General features: G+C 35.2%; 1 protein-coding gene across 1 annotated transcript; it reads left to right on the forward strand.

The window, feature by feature from the left end:
- The first annotated feature begins 16638 nt into the window (after positions 1–16638).
- Positions 16639–17439, forward strand: LOC123310274. Its single transcript, XM_044893742.1, has 2 exons — positions 16639–16763; positions 16837–17439. The coding sequence occupies exon 2, from the start codon at positions 16960–16962 to the stop codon at positions 17437–17439; it is 480 nt and encodes a 159-aa protein (XP_044749677.1). The 5' UTR covers positions 16639–16763; positions 16837–16959.
- The last annotated feature ends 358 nt before the right edge of the window (positions 17440–17797 follow it).

Here is a 17797-nt window from a genome sequence, read left to right on the forward strand (position 1 = left end):
CTCCTTACCAATCTGGTCAAAATATTTTGTTATGTTCCTGAAGTCATCCACAGTCGAGGCTACGATCCTGATTCCGTCTTTTACGACGGTTGCTCTGTTGTAGTTGAATTTCTTCAAGTAGAGAGCTTTTGAGATCTCTACCCAGTCGGCTGTACCCATCGTCGTGATGGGTGGAATTTTATCTTTTTTAGGTAACCTCTGAAGATCTGAAGATGAACTTTCTTTACGCGCGCGTTTTGTGGGTAGCGCGTTCCGGGTTTTTGCAACTTGAGTTGCAAAATTTTTCTTCTTTTCCGGTTCTGGAGCTACTTCCTGTTTGGAGGAATTTTTGGGGACCGCTACCGGCTTTGCAAATTCTGCAAATGTGGGGGATTTCTGTGCCGTAATCTGTTTTGCAATTTCAGCAAAACTAGGGGATTGAGGCGCTTTATTCTTGTTAACTTCCTTTCTCAAGAGGCGTATCTGCCCGACCAACTGAGACACGGTTTCAGTCAGTTTATTTATTTGAGCCTTCAACTGCCCATTCTCTTCTTTGAGCCTTACAAGCTCCTCTGCTTCTCCATCGCTGAATTCTTCGGTGTCCGTAGCTTCCATGTAGGAGCTCTCATTGTCTGAGACCTCCGACATGGCTTTTTGTCCGTATTGAACTATGTGAGGTATTTCGGAATAATATCTCTGAATCTGTTTTTTTTTTTTTGGTGTAGCAGGGGGAAAATCTGCAAACAGACGAACACACCCTCTCCTGAGGAGGAACAGTGTGGGGATTCTCACTCTCTGAGCTCGAGACCCACTAAAAACCCTTAACTGCTTCTTCATAGGTTCCGGGCATTTTGCCTATTAACCAGTTGACTCTTATGGTTTCTGGACTCTCACACGATCATAGTCGTGTTGATATTTGTATGCTGCCATAGCTTTTATAGGTTAAGCTCTTCTTTGGTTACTTAAAATCCTTAACTGATCTCTCGGTCTTCGGTGGTAGGTTTTGACCTTCTAGCTTCTTCTGTTGGATCATAGGCGACTAATCTTCGTAGTTCCTCATTTGGATGTTGTTTGGCTTTGTCGAATATCCTTTCTGCCTTTCTCTTCATAAATTCTGTAACTGGTTCCCATTCCAAGTCCTTGTAGATTTGTTTGTTCCTAACAAACCAGGTTACGTCCATCGCCATTCTAAGGAGTTTATTCTCAGTGACCTGTATTTTCTTGATGTGGGTCTTGGCTGCGGAACCCCATGCCGCCGATCCATATGTGAGTTGTGGTCGCGCAATTGTTTTAATCATCGTCAACTTGATGTTCTTATTCATATGACTTCTTCTGCCTATGAGTGGATAAAGTTTACTCATTGCGGCTTTTGTTTTATCAACTGCACATTTGATGTGGTTTTTCCATGTAAGTCCTCTGTCAAGCGTCACTCCTAGGTATGTTGCTTCATTTTTCCATTCAACCTCTTCTCCATCAACTTCCAGGTTTTCTTCCATCCTCAATCTTCTCTTTTGCAGTAATATTGTTTGAGTCTTTCTTCCATTGATTTGGATTTTCCATTTGATGCACCATTTGAGTAATTCATCTATGGCTTCCTGCAGTCTCCGGTGTATGATCTCTGGGCGTCGATGTCTGAACGCTATTCCTGTGTCATCTGCGTACAAGGTGAGCATATTTCTAGCATTCTTCGCTATATCATAGACGTATATTACGTAAAGCAGAGATCCAAGTACCGATCCTTGAGGCATTCCCGCTTCCAATTATCTGGTTTGAGAGGTTTCTTCATCTATTTTTACATAGAAGTTTCTATTCCTCAGATAGTTCCTTACAATCTTGCATAGCTTGGTCGAATATCCTGCTTTTTTCATCTTGTAGATTAGGCCTTCGTGCCATACTCTATCAAAAGCTCTCTCGATATCCATCAGAAATAATCCTGTGGCCTGTTTGGTCTGCATTCCTTCGGTGACGTATTCTATGAGCCGTAGTAATTGGAGTTCAGTCGAATGTTCTCGTCGAAATCCAAATTGTTCGGGTGGAATTATCTTCAACATTTCTGTTTCCTCATTCAGCCTTTTAGCGATAACCCTCTCGACGATTTTTCCTAGTGCTGATAGTAGGCTGATTGGTCTATAATTTTGAGGAAATTTCCGTTCCTTTCCAGGCTTGTTGAAAACTATCATTTCTGCAGTTTTCCATCTCTTTGGGTAGTATTCGGTCCTCATCACTCCGTTTGTTATATTCGACAAGGCTGCTATTCCTTTTCTAGGCAATTTCTTCAACATATAATTCGTTATCCTATCTTCTCCCGGCGCTTTTCTGTTTTTCAATTTCATTATGATCTCTTTGATTTCTGTTGGAGAAGCCGGTTTTGGAATGATTTCGGTTTCCGGTGGTTCCATCATCACTTCTTCGTTTGCCTCCACTTCTTCTTCTAGATCTTCATTGTCATCATCATTTCTGTAATTTATTCTGGCTTCTCTCTCAATTGAGTCGGCAAGTGCTTCGGCTTTTTCAAGTCTCGTATATACCATTCCGTTTGCTCCATGCAGTGGAGGTATAACTGTCAGTTCTCGTCGTAAGCGTTTTTGCATTTTCCAAGCCGAGTGATCTATTGTATTCAGTTCCCTTAATCTCTGGTGCCATCTGTTATTACGCAGTTCTGTTAAGGCATTTTTCAATATCTGGCTATGCTTATTCAGTTTCTTCTTGTCTTCTTCTCTTTTTGTTGTTCTGTAGATTTTCCTGAGTCTTCTGTTCTTTTTTATAAGTTCTTTTATATCCCTTGGCGTATCTCCATGTGAATGTTTCGGAATTGGTTTCCTTATTCTCTTGGTGCTTTCTTCATAGGCTTCTTTTATGTGATTTTCCAATTTTCCAACTGCTTCATCTAATTCATCCCGGGTGTTTATTTGGGGAATTTCCGTGATTTCCGTGATCTGAATTTGATCCGGAAAGAATAATGATTTTAAAGCTTCAAGGCCCACCCACATTTCTGATTGGAAAACTCAGGGGATGTCTCTTTTACTTTTGGACCAATGGGACTCCAGCAGTACCAAGTCTTGGGATGGTACTTACCCCGTCTTCAAATTGTCCCATTAATCAGCAAACGTCATCTGGCGTATCTCAATGTTAAAAGAAGCTTTGTTCACGCCAGCGTCAATGACTTAATGCTACACATGCTGTTGCCATAAAGATTAGACCTTTCAGATTTCTTTAGAAATCTGTTTTTTTTTTCAAGGCGCAAAGCTGGCCCATATTTTCAACAACGAAAGACATCGAAAAGTTCGAATTTCTAAAGTCTTCCATGAACGACAACATTTATTTACAATATTTATATTGCACAATTGTGGATCCTACATATATATATTTATATATATATTGAAAAACAGGAATAAGTTATCGCGTACATTTCTTTTTCAATTTGCGCCAAATTCTTTTGCGTATATGATAATGATTCGAAAATATAATAAACAGGCAAATTATTTTGCAGTAAAACCGCACCAATAGCATTTTGAGATGCATCCACAGATAATGAAAAATTTTAGTACTGGCTTATTCATTAGAATATTTTTGAGTTTTTGGAAATTTTCCCCTGCTGGTGACCCCAGTGCCATGAAACGTCTTTCTTAAGAAGAATTCGTAAATTTTCGGTTTCAAATGACATATTAGGTACGAATTTTGAAATATAATTAACCATGACCAGAAATCTTTCGACATATTCTGGTTTTTTGAAGTTTTAATTGCACAAATTTTTCCTCATCAGGTTCAACGGCGTTTTTTGAAATTATATGACCCATAAATTTCAATTTATCCACCCCAAACTCACATTTTTCCAAATTCAGCTCCAAATTAATTTCATGAGCTCTTTCTAATACCTTTTTAAATCGCATATCATGTTGCTCTCGTGTGGTTCCCCAAATTAAAAAATCATCAACATATGATAAAACGCCTTTCATTTTATCGAAATTTTGTTTTATGTATTTTTGAAATACTTCAGAAGCAGGCTTAACTCCATAAGGCGGTGAACACATATGAGCGGCCGCGGCCACGATCACGATCACGATCGAGAAGCGTCCCATGCAAATGTATTATTCCGCACATAATATCACGATCTGTTCAGCGATATAGCGGCGTTCAGTCGCGATGTCTCACGATCGTGATCGTGATCGCGGCCGCGGCCGCTCATATGTGTTCACCGCTTAAGGCATACGCAAAAATCTGTATCTGACAAAGGGTGAATTAGGCGGTGAACACATATGAGCGGCAGCGGCCACGATCACGATCGTGAGACATCGCGACTGAATGCCGCTATATCGCTGAACAGATCGTGATATTATGTGCGGAATAATACATTTGCATGGGACGAGTCTCGATCGTGATCGTGGCCGCGGCCGCTCATATGTGTTCACCGCTTTAAACGTGCATCTGAAGGAACTCTCCTCACAATGTAATTTGCCAGAAGACCGGACCAACATCAAGTTTTGGGGAAAATTTTGCATTTGACAGAGAACCAATTATTTCATCAACTGTAGGAAGAGGAAAATTTTCAGGAATTATAGCTTTGTTCAATTGCTATGGGTCCATGCAAATTCTGAGATCACCATTCGGTTTGTGTACTAAAACTAAACTATTGACCCATTCAGTTGGTTCATTGACTTTAGCTTTAATTTCCTTTTTCTCAAGAGCATTTAGCTGGTTCTTTAATTTATTTTGCAACGGAAATGTTAGTGTTTTCAAGTGGTAGTGACAAATGATCTTTACGCAATTGATCACCGTGCTTTTTAAGTACACGATTTCTACTTGGAACCCATACTCAGAACATGGATTTACTTATTCTACTTCTAATTGTATCTCTTACCCAATACTCTCTATTCTCTCAAAATTTCCTGACAAGAACTCTCTCCCCTGGGACAAAGCATAGCGTTCTTTGTCCCTTAAAACATGCCTTTTGTTTCAATTGTGAACATTTAACTTTTTCTTTCACTGCAGGTGAACAAGGTGGTAATATCGAACTGAATTGACTTCGAATTTTGTGTCGGAACATCAATTCTGAAGGTGTTACTCTAGTCGTGGAATGAAACGAATTTCGATAATCAAATAAAAATTTATTTATCTGTATCGCTGAAATTGTCTTGGGTTAATTTCTTTAGCGTAGTTTTGATAATTTTAACTGAGAACTCTGCTTGACCATTTGATTGTGCATGCCAAGCAGGTCCGTCGATATATGTCATTCCGTTTTTTGCCAAAAATGTCTGAAATTGATTGGATTTGAATTGATTACCCTGATCAGACATAAAAATTTCCGGTAAACCAAATCTCGCGAAAGTTTCTCTAAGAACTTTTGTAGTCATTTCTGAAGTGGTACTTTTCATAGTAAAAACTTCCAACCATTTTGAATGGGCATCAACAATAATCAAATACATAGTATTTTTGAGTGGTCTAGCGAAATCTAAATGAATACGTTGCGAAGGTTTTTCTGGCCATGGCCAAGGAATTAGTGTTGACCTCGATGGATTAGGTTGATTCATTTTACGGGATTCTCAATTTTTAATATAATTCTCAATGTCTCTATCGATTTTTGGCCACCAAAAATATGATCTGGCGGTTGATTTCATTTTGAATATACCTGAGTGACTTTCATGTGACTTATCCAACAATTTCGATCTTAGTTTGGTAGGAACTACTACTCCATGATTCCATAAAAGAGCGATACTCTCAATTGATAACTCAAATCGCTTAGAAGCAAAATATTTGTAATCATTTTCCTTATAGGCATTACTTGGCCAACGACCGTCTTTCACAAAATTCAATATTTTCGACAAAATTTTATCTTGCTCAGTCTCTCGAACGATATCAGTAAATTCAATAATTTCCTCCTCGACATTAGAAGAATAATAAATATAATTTTGATCGACATCCGTCCAATTTTCATCAGGATTATCGACCGATAGTCGAGATAAACAATCTGCTTTATTCAAAGAAGACTTGACAAAAGAGATTTGATAATTATAGTTAGCAAGTATGGTAGCCCAGCGTCTAATTCGATTCGCTGAAAACTCTGGAATACCCTTAGAAGGGTTGAAAATATAGGTCAGTGCTTTATTATCAGTTTCTAGGTAAAAATGGTTTCCATACAAATACTGATTAAATTTACTCAACCTGAAAAAAATTGCCAAACCCTCTCTTTCTATTTGAGCGTAACCCTTTTCTGCCGTTTTTAGAACTCTTGAGGCATAAGCTAAAGGTCTGTCTGAACCATCTTGTATTACGTGACTCAAAACCGCCCCCAAACCGTAATCAGAGGCGTCTACGGTTAATTTTAAAGGTAAATTAGGGTCATACGATACAATAAGATCATTACTTGTCAAACTCTTTTTGACTTGCTCAAATGAAATTTCGCATTCATTGGACCAATTTCATCGCCTCCCTTTCTGTAATAAAGCATACAGGGGGTATAAAGAAGATGACAAATTTTTGATAAATTTTCCGTAATAATTAATTAAACCAAAAAATTACTGTAATTGCTTAACATTGGTTGGTCTAGGACCTAGGTGCTCTCAAAATGGCTTCAATTTAACTTTCGCAAGTGTGAATGCCCTCACCATAAATTTTATAACCTAAATATTCAATAGATTTTTGAAAAAAGAGACATTTTTCCGACGAAATCTTCAACCCTGAACTCTCAAGAATTTCTAAAACTTTCCTCAACCGAGATAAATGTTCAGCACGATTTCTCCCAGTGACACAAATGTCATCGATAAACACTACAACACCTTCTATACCTACTAATAATTTTTCCATAAATTTTTGAAAAATAGAGGGTGCACTATTAATGCCAAATGTTAATCTTTTATATTTAAATAAACCTAAATGAGTTGAAATTACTAAAAATTTCTGAGAATCTTCATGTACCAAAATTTGTTGATAGGCATTAGTTAAATCAATTTTTGAAAATTCGATTCCTCCTCCTAATTTGTCAAATAATTCTTGTGCTTTTGGAAGAGGATGTTTGTCTAGTGAAAGATTGTTGTTGATTCTTACTTTAAAATCTCCACGCATTCTTATATCCCCATTTTTTTTTATGACCGGTACCACCGGGGTACCCCATTCTGCATAATCGATTGATGTAATAATATTTAATTTCAGCAATCTATTAATTTCTTTTTCTACCTTACCTCGTAAAGCATAAGGCACTGCACGAGCCTTGAAGAATTTTGGATGTATCGTCTCTGGGTTTTTCAGTAATAACTCTACCCTTATTGAAGCTTCCCAAGCCAGAAGAAAATAATTCAGGATATTCATCGAAAAGCTTTACAACTTGTGGAGAAAATTCAGAGCTGAAATGAAAGAAACTATCAAATACTATATCAAATGCGTTCAAAAAATTCCTTCCTTAAATTGGTGGACCTCCATTCTCAATTACATAAATGGTCAATATAGAATCTACTCCTCTAAAATGTACAGGAAGATTGATACAGCCCATTGGCTTAAATTTTTGACCAGTATAAAGGGAAAGAATGGTACTAGTTTTAGTCAATTCATAATGATTGCGAAAATGCTCAAAATAAAATGTATCAGAGATTGCAGAAGCAGCAGCTCCAGTATCTAATTGAAAAAAATGAAAAATTTTCTACCCAAAATTTGAAGTTGAACAGAAATTGTATTAACCTTTTCATTTCCTTTGAGGTGACTCATTGAATATAATTCTTCGAAATTAAATTGTGCAATGAAATTGTTACAATTTTTAAATTTTTCACCATACTTCTTATTTCTCCAATTATTTGAATTGAAATTCGAAAAAAAATTGTTATTCTTCTTGGAATAACACATTGGAGCTAAATGTCCTTTTTTACCACAGATGTGGCACAAACACTCGCGAAATTGACACTTATTAGCTTCGTAATTTTTACGACCACAAACAGCGCAGCAAACCGCAAGCTTCTCCTTGTTTTGCTGGCTTCACCTGACTACGGCTGCGTACTTGAAACAATTCCTGGGCTTCTTTCTTGAGCAAAAATGGCGGTGATTTTCCGGATTTTTCGACTGCCGCTTCTCTGCTTTCCGCTATCTTGACTGCTCCAGCGAATGTCAACGAATTGTCTGCTTCGAACAGACGATCCCTCATTTGTCCACTAGGTGGAGCCATTATGGAACGATCACGAAGACAAATTTGAAGTTCTTCTCCGAAATCACAATGTCCATCAAATAGCTTCACTAGTTCTTCATAAGCTATTATAGTTTTTCCGGTGTCTTTGGCATACATAGGTTGAATATCAATCTATAGGAATCTTCCGACAGGAAGTTTAAGAATATAGCTCTCCTTCTAGCGACGTCTTTGATATTATTCGCCTCGAATTAATTCGTCAGTCGAGGACGAAAACTTGTCCAGTCATTTGAATTAACATCGAACTCACGTAAATGACCGACCACCGACGGCATTCTTGATTGATTTATCGAGAATCTCGATGAATTTCAATTTCCAATATCCTCGTCGCCACTGCTAAATATCTGTCGATATTTTTCAATAGATTTATATAATTTGATATAAATCGGGTTCACTCAATTTGGAATAAAATTCGGTACACTTTATTCTTAATTCGTTTATTACTCAACTGTCCTGTTATAACCAAAATGCACATCTGCACAAATCACATATGCGCAACCATCGTTGCCATAGATTCAATATGTAACATTTATGTTCCATTGTGAGTTTGAATTCTCATTTTGCTTACCAATTGAATTTATGAAAATATCTGAAAAATAACATGATTCATCAGAACCTGAATTAATTACAGAAATTCATTTCACTGATCGACAATATTTCGCGAAATGATTCACTTTACCACACTTTGCACATTTCTTTCCATAAGCCGGACACTCGTTTATAGAATGTTCATTACCACAATTTCTGCATGTGAAAACTTCGTTGTAATTCACAGATCCTTGATGTCATCCAGTGTTTTTTTTTCGATTTGTATTTGTGTTTTCGTTCATTGAAGTGGAATTTTTTCTCTCCCTGAAGGGATCTCATTTGTTTTTCCGTTCTTTCTGAAATCTTACATAATTCCATTAATTTTTCAAGAGTTAGATCTTTTGTTTGAAGCAGATTTTGCCTGACTTTCGAATTCTGCATTCCCAAAACTAGTCCGTCTTTGATTAAACTGTCACGAAGGTCATCAAATTCACATGTAGCATTAAGTTGACGCAATTCTACAACGCAACTCTTGAAGTTTGAAATGCTCGACAAATTTGCCTAGAATCGTTTCATAGTCCATTCTATTTTTATCTGCCATCTGTGGCATATGTGAAATTATTATATATATATATATATGATTGCGTTTCTTCTTCAGGATGCTAAAATATACATAATAAACGTGGTTACAAAACATACAAAATAAACATTAAAACTTACATCCGACAAGTGTACTATAAAACTAACAAGGAGAGCATCAGGAAGTTATACAATCACATTTAAAACATTATTTTTCTCTGCTTAACGATGAAACAGAAACGAGCTGGTGTGGAGTCAAATCACTTCTTATAGGTTACTGTCACAAAATAAGGTGAACCACAGAAAAGTAACAAGATCAAGTAATGACATCCACTGTATTGTTATCGTCACGACATCGATCTAGGGATAACAGGTAACTATACACAACACTCAGATTCTTCAGGTCAGTCTTTTTATTAATATTATTTGTGTTCTCGTTGATGAAACACATTTCTACAAATGTTCTTTTGTTGTAATTCAACAACAGAATCGGAGGTGACAACGTTTTGCCTTGTTTTTTAGCTTGTTAGATTCAGGAGGCTTCAGGGACCAACATATCAAAAAATCGTTTTGAGGTCACAACGCACCCCCTTTATGTACTGAACAATCTTTTAGTTCGAGTGTATATCACTGGCGCTAGTGTGCTGAGCTGTATATCGAAGAATTGCTTTGGAAGACTCTTTGCTCGTTAGCACCTCCGGAAATGGCAACGCTGTATTGTCCAAGAAGATGTAGACAGGCGGAATATCAGTATACGGAGGAATTAACTGAAGAGAGGCGCAGCGCGTTATATCCTCCATTATTGCAATCTAGGCGGCATATCTCGAAGATTTTTTATCGCATTCTTCTGTAGGGGAAATAATCACGTGAAAGAAAACCAATCTTGGCTTTCTCGAATGGGATTATGACTGTTTATATTTCATCGTGTGTATCTATGCAACCGTTGAACTTCTTTCATCTCGAGCTAACACTATAATTCTGAATTTGGCGAACTATTTCATTACCTATCTGAAAACAAATCGATTTGAGTCTTGTCCATAATAATATTGCTTCTGTCTATGGAAATGATCTATATAGATAATACTACCTATTAGAATAACGAATAATCTGTATTGTTACATTGCATATAATAAAATGAGCTGTTCAGAGAAAAAAAAATTTTTGGAAAAGAATATTCAGATGTGATGAATATTCAAGGACAATGAGCCATTCCGAAAATTTTCATTTCAGAAACAAGAGAGAAAATGCTACAAATTTTACAATATCACAGAAATGAACAACGTCGGCTAAACCGAATGTTGGACATTGTGTGTTATTTCGAATAGAACGCTCTATATATTTTTCTTAAATCGGATTGCTAAATGGTTTTGAGGAATCCTTTGCTCAGAAGCATCTATTTTATTATCGATTATGTTTAAATATTGGATTATCCCGAAAATTTAAAGAGCTTGTACCATCTCTCTGGTTCAAATTTTTTAGTGATGTATCATAAAGAAAATTACCAATTATATCGAAACAAGTAAGATTTCATGAACAATTATTCAAAACAGATTTGCATTTTTCCATAGATCATACAAGATGTAAGGGAAAAAATAAACAAAATTGAAGTCTTTAGAAGGCCCCGAGTCAACATATTTTGAAATTGCAACCATATTTTTGTCAAGACATGATGAATCTACAAAATGAAGTTAATAATATAGATACATACTCGGATACATATGATTGATTGGTAATTCCCAAGGTATGATGAACAGCGGACATTAAGATGGACGCATGATGAAAGGAGAAAGACAAAAGTTAATTCAACTATTTTCGCATGAAGTTTTATTATTCAAAATAAATGATGATTCTCATAATTATCAAATCAGGTGCAATTAAAATTTTTGTTTTGGTCTTCGAAGATAACACATATTGATTAAACTTCCACTATCCAAAATAAATAGGTACATAGATAAACTATATCTATACAGGATATCTGTAAACAAATGCGAAGGACTAAGGGAGATGATTCTTCAATGAAAATAAGCGGCGGTAGTTCCTATAATTTTTTTTCCAAATCGACAGCCCTTCCAAGGGAGGCGATGACGAGTTTACAGTTTTTAATTTTTTGTTACAGTTTCTAAAAAACACTGAGTCATAAAATCATACATATTATGAAGCACTGAGTAGATTGGTACCAGTTTCAACTTCGGCAAGTTCGTAGTTCAGGCGGTAACTTGCTATCGATTTTTTTAATGTGTCTCTCCCTTAAATTCAAAAATTTCTGTTAAAATGTTGAAATTTGAGTTATTATGCTATTGTCATAGAAGTTTACGAAACTAACAGGTCTGGGGATCCAAGATTTCTGGCCGATTCACCTTAAAAAAACATAATAAAATGAATTTCGTGAATACCGAGGCTGAAAACCACTATTCTCCGCTATAAAAAATTAGTATTATTCCAATAATATACCGACTTAATTAATGCTACGTTGCTATTACTGTAAGGCTCGGTTGTTCAGTTTAGGATTAGGCCAAGATTCAAGATGATCCTAGATTAACCTGAAAGAAATGAAAGAAAAGAAAAAGAATCTAGGAAAAACTTTAATCCCGAACTGAACAACTGGGCCTATTCATGTAGAGTTTCGGATTTTGCGAGAATCTACTACTTTTTCTTCAAAACAACAACCGCGCTGAAGGAAATGTGATTGACTGTTAGCGACACAGAATATCAATCATCTAAATTCTGTAGTCCATACAATTTTTTTCGAACTCTCATTATACTATGTAGCAGTCTGAGTCTGATACTGAAATCCGTCATTTGACAAAATGAGTTGTCAGTTTAAAGACTGACCAAAATTTTCGAAAGATATTGATCTATTAACTAAATCGTTCTATAATTGGTCCTAAATTGATAGTCGTATTGTGAACAACGATATGCAGCGGATTATCTAAACAAGAAATAAATTCTGAAATGTTCCGGATCATGAGGCTAATTGAATCTTATTCGTATCATTTGTTGAACTTCATTATTCTGAATATCTTTCCTTCAATGAATGAAAATATAATATCCACACACATAATATTTATATGAGATAATTTTCGCAAGAGTTACAATGAAATCTGAAAATTTTCATCATTCTGGAGCATTCTGGACATCAATAATTCTCGAATCATCCATGGAATAAATTCAATTTTATCCAACACGCAAAACGAAATATTATTCGAACTCGGCATCTTGAGCAATTCGTTCCTAAAAAGCCCGAATCAGGTAGAAAATTTTGAACCTTTCATATCAGCACTAACTATACTGTCTTGCAGTAAACAGATGCCGATTTCATTTTCAACGGCAATGTAACTAGGGTCGGCGTTGGGTAATAAAGGGATGAACGTTTCTCACAACAAGAAGTATTTGAATTTTCATATGACGGTGAGGGCATTTGTTTCAAAATTTTCAGAGTACAAGGAGTATACAGGGTGTTTCACGAGTAAACAGACAAACGAAAACCGTGAATAGAGGGCATTGCACTGAGTTCAAAATCACCCCATATACAGGGTGTCCCAAAACTAGTGAATCAAACGTCACACCACGATAGAGTAAACCAAATATTATCGAATGACACAAACATTAGTTGAACGAAAACATACCGTTTCCAAAATAATCAGAATTTTATTGAAATACCTAAAGTAGCCGATTTTCGAACTATTTTTCTTAATAACAGGGCCAGTTTGTGAAGAAGGATATCGATTTTAAATTATATTGAACTAAGATTATTGTTTTATCTCCCCTAATTGAAATTATTCCAAGTAGTTAATCGATCACCATAACCTAAGTCTCTACCTAAGTTGATGTTAATTAAAACAATTGTTTTTTCTACATGATTTTCAATACTCAGAATAAACAAGGGTGATAATATGGGAGGAAAACGCTATCTTTAATCACAAATTGGCCTTGTGATTGAAAAAATAGTTCGAAAATCGGCAACTTTAGGTTAGGTTTTCTCAGAAACCGTACATTTTCGCTCATCTAATGTTGGTGTCATTCAATAGTATTTGATCTACTCGTGGTGTGACGTTTGATTCAATAGTTTTGGGGCACCCTATATATAGGTTTCTTCGGGGTTTTTTGAAATTTCTCGAATTTCCGTTCGGCTATAACTCCTGAAATTCTCTATCAAGTCGACTGAAAATTTATATACAGCCTTGAGTTGTTAATTTCATTGAAACAGAGCATTGAAAATCGACAAAAATCATCACCGGGCTCAGTGAGGCTTTACTTAACTTCAAACTCATAAAAACACCGTGTATGTAGTTTTTTAATCATAATTCAAACTTTTTTGTTATCTGCATTATTATTGTCACAAAATGAATTGATTTTTGGGTTGCCCCACCTGTTGATCATGTTCTAGAAAAAATTGTTTTGGTCAGACGCCTCTAAGGAATAGAGCAGTTCATGAAAATGTATTCAGAAATTCTTAATTGATTTGATTTTTTGTCCAAAGAAATGAAATGAATGTGTTCAACAATTATACCATATTCGGTCTTCAAAATAGTCATTCACAATGATAAAATGTTTCAAAATTGATAATGCACAAATATGGGTGGAAAAACTACGCTATCTTGAAACTAAATATTAAAACTTGATCTTCAGAATGAATCTATTTTTCTATGGACAACTAGTTGTGTGAATAAAAACAAAGAAAAAAATCGCGGGGTGTCAGATCTGGAGATCTAGCAGTCCAATGTTGGGGTCCTACCCTCATAATGAAATGACCTGAAATACTGATAAACACTTTTGCTGGTGCATGAATATCATCAATGTTTCAAAAACAAATTGTAATAAGACCAGACCAATCCATAGATTTCCATAGATCCAATAAGGAATATAACGGAATCACTGAAGAATTCGAAAGTGCATTTATCATACTTATTCGAAGTGCCAATCATTACCTTCACTAAAAGACCAAATGAGGTGAAAATCAGTTCGGAAAATTACTTCAGTTAAACGTTGTCCATAAAAAGCGATCCATTCGGAAGATATCAAGTTGTAATTATTATTTTCATGAAAGCTTATTTATTATTTCTATTTTTGTTCATTATCAATAATAAAGCTTATTATCACTGTGAATGACTTATCTGAATAACCAGATATGCTATAAATATCGAAAACAAATGCAAGACATATATTGAGAACGAAAAAATTCAGTTGAACATTTCCAATTCCATTTTCAGATTTCTACATTTCATTGGCGATCATATTCATCCCATTAATTATTGTGAAGTAAACGTCAATATGCAGCGCTGTTTTTTCTAGAGGCATTTCACCACCAAACAATTATTCGTTAAAAATAATCCACTGATAAGGCATACCAAAATTTCATTGATTTTGAGAAAATCTATGCAGATACCTGAAAAATTCAAAATTATGTCGAAAAAAACTACAGAGTGTTTAGCATGAGTTTCAGTTTGAATATAGCCTCAATGAGTCCGGTCCTGTGTTCGTCAACTTTTAATGTTCTGTTTTATCGAAAATTACAAGCTTAAGCGGATAATGAATTTTTAGCCGAATACAACTAAATTATTTGGAGTTATAGTTGAACGAAAATTCGGGAAATTTGAAACTCCTCTGTATATCGGAAACGGAATGCCCAAGACACGCATATGAGGTGTTTTTGAACTCAGCTCAATGCCCTCTATTCACGGTTTTCGTTTGTCCGCTTACTTTTAAAACACCCTGCGTACTGAAAAATCAAAAAAAACTCCACGAGCAATTAAGAAATGCCATTAAATCAAGGAGATTCTTTCGATCCGCTATGATGAAAAACGTCAATATCCAGTTATTATTATTATATGGGGTGACTCATCGGAAATCCCTAATATCTCGACAACCAAGGCACTTTTACCAAACGTAAAATCTATTTATCTGAACCTTCATAGAGTCCTCTACCCGCAGGCTCCATATCGCCACACCCAGTATAATTATTATTATTATATCAATGAATTGAAAATAAACAGACATGAATAAAAGCCAGGTGTTTTGACTGAAGGTGAAACTCCTCTTGCTTCAAACTTCTTTTAATTATTTTGACTACCATTCACGCAAGATGATTTTTGTTGAAGAATTCAACATTCTTGTAATTATCCGTTCATTTCTTCAAGAGATATCCATTCCCCACCACCTTTGAGTATTCAACTCAACATTGCATCAAATGCATTTCATCTTCGGGTTGATTTTTTTGAATTCTAAGAAGATAAACAACAGTAACTCTCCTCAAACTACCGATCACTTGTATTTTCCATGTAAATAAATAGATTTGGTATGTCTTCAATCAGTTTGTATAAACGTCAGTTATGTTCGTTACATATTTTCGACTTAATATTTTCCGAAGTGATTTGACATTGTGATTTAATACGTAATTACTGAGAGTCCCACGTAGAACGGACTAAGTAGCACTGATTTAAAACTCAAAAATGTTTTGACAAGCGTCTCAACCCAACATTTTCGTACCATACAGAGTGAAAGGTATCCAATTTATATGGCCAATCCAGTGCTAAAATAAAAGTGCATGAACTATAGAAGCCTAAAGTAAAACGTATATCTTTGTTGATTCATTCGGGAAAAACATTTCAATGGAGTTCCTAATGTCGTGGATATAATGCCCAAAAATTAGATTACCATTCCATACCAGAACAAATTCGGTAAAATTGTTTTTGGAATTAATCTTATATGTCACGAAAAATTTCATTGTCATGTATCATTCATTTTGGGACCTATATGGTATTAAACTCCCCTATCGGACGAAGTATCGTAGACATAAGCATATTTATTCAAAACTGTTGATATTCATGAAGAAGAGATAATAATTTCTGTCCAAATTCATTTACACCGAGATCATGAACCTTATCAATCAATTATTAGCGTATGAAGTTTATTAATATCAGTATCGTTCTCGAACTATTTACAGGTTTCAGTATGTGTGAATGAATCGGAAGAGCAGCTGTATTCTATATATGAGTAGAATTCAAGCTGCCGTACTTACTGTCCTCCTGAAATCTGGCAACGTTGCGGGAGGCGAGAGCGCACTACTAATAAAAAATATATGCGGAGGTAGTAAGGTCTGATTCGTTTGAAGAAAAATTTTTCGATGAAAATCTTTTCCCCTCTTTAGGTACCCCTGTTGTTTACCTTCCCCTCTACATATATAAGCAAAAATTATTCCTATTATATAACTCCTTCACCCGGAGGTCAGGTCGCCCAATGAACTTAACGGAAGTCACAACGAACTACGAGTTCATATATATATATATATATATATATATATATATATATATATATATATATATATATATATATATGTAAAAATGAACAGTGTCATTTTCTTTAAAAGACAACTTTTTATTTTCCTTTCTATGTTTTATTTAATTTCAACTTAGAGAATGCCTTGATTTGTCAATTATTAATTCATGTCAATTCATATTTCAAATATTGTTCATTGAAAACCTAAAGGAATAGCATTGTTTTTGATTTCTTTCAGGTTAGTAAGTTATTCTTAAGAGTTATCAGAGTTTATTTGTTATATTTCCAACTAAAGATAATAAATCTTTCAGATTGAAGACATCAAATCGTCTATTTCTTGAAGTGAGAAATTGAATTGATTTCCATTCTTATAAATCAAAAACTTAAGCTATCTGGTTGATATTCGAAGGACTGCACTGGGATTTCGAGCTATAATGACCACATCCATAAAAATTTGCATAGCTTTTGAAACATCAAATACTAAAGCGAAGAAAAATATATTCAAGTTCAAATGGATTCAGACTACAGGAACGGAAACATATTATGAGATTCCAGAAGACAAACAGAATCCACATGACCATCATGAACTTTTTGCTCTACCGAAGGTGAAAAATATCTTGAAATCAATGAAAACAAGAGGTTCATTTCGTACGTGTGTTATTTCATTGACTCCGGAATTGAAAGGAATATATTTTGATGCCGAAGAAGATGTGATGTTTAGGGATGAGTATTTACAAATGACTTATTCACCTGCATACGTGAAAACAGAATTTGGAGGAGAACTAGCAGAATCACGAAATACAACAGAACTGTCCTCAGGCAAGACCAAGGAGAATAAAAAGGATTTCAAGAAGATAAAGGACAATTTTGTGCTGAATAATTTTGATGGGAAGAATGTTTCCGTGACTTTATGATTGAAGAAATTTGAGTCGGAATGCATGCGTTGTGGAGTGGAAGAAGATATGGACAAAATTTTGATTTTACGTTTGTTTCTGGATGGGATAGCGAAAGAATGGTTTGATTCTAAATTAATTATATTAGGTTTGGAAACTGATTTTCAAATATGGAAAAATAACTGCTTAGATAGTTTTTGTGAAACAAGTTGGCATAAGCATAGAGAGGCATATTCATTTAGGTACATAGGAGGAAGTTTAGTTGACTACGCTTTCAGGAAAGAAAATGTGTTGTTGAATCTCCGAAATAATTTTCCAACTGACATATTAATTGACTTAATTGTGACAAGTTTGCCAAATTTTTTACAAGATAGAATTG

Source organism: Coccinella septempunctata, chromosome 3 (genome assembly GCF_907165205.1).
Source record: "Coccinella septempunctata chromosome 3, icCocSept1.1, whole genome shotgun sequence".
Lineage (NCBI taxonomy): Eukaryota > Metazoa > Arthropoda > Insecta > Coleoptera > Coccinellidae > Coccinella > Coccinella septempunctata.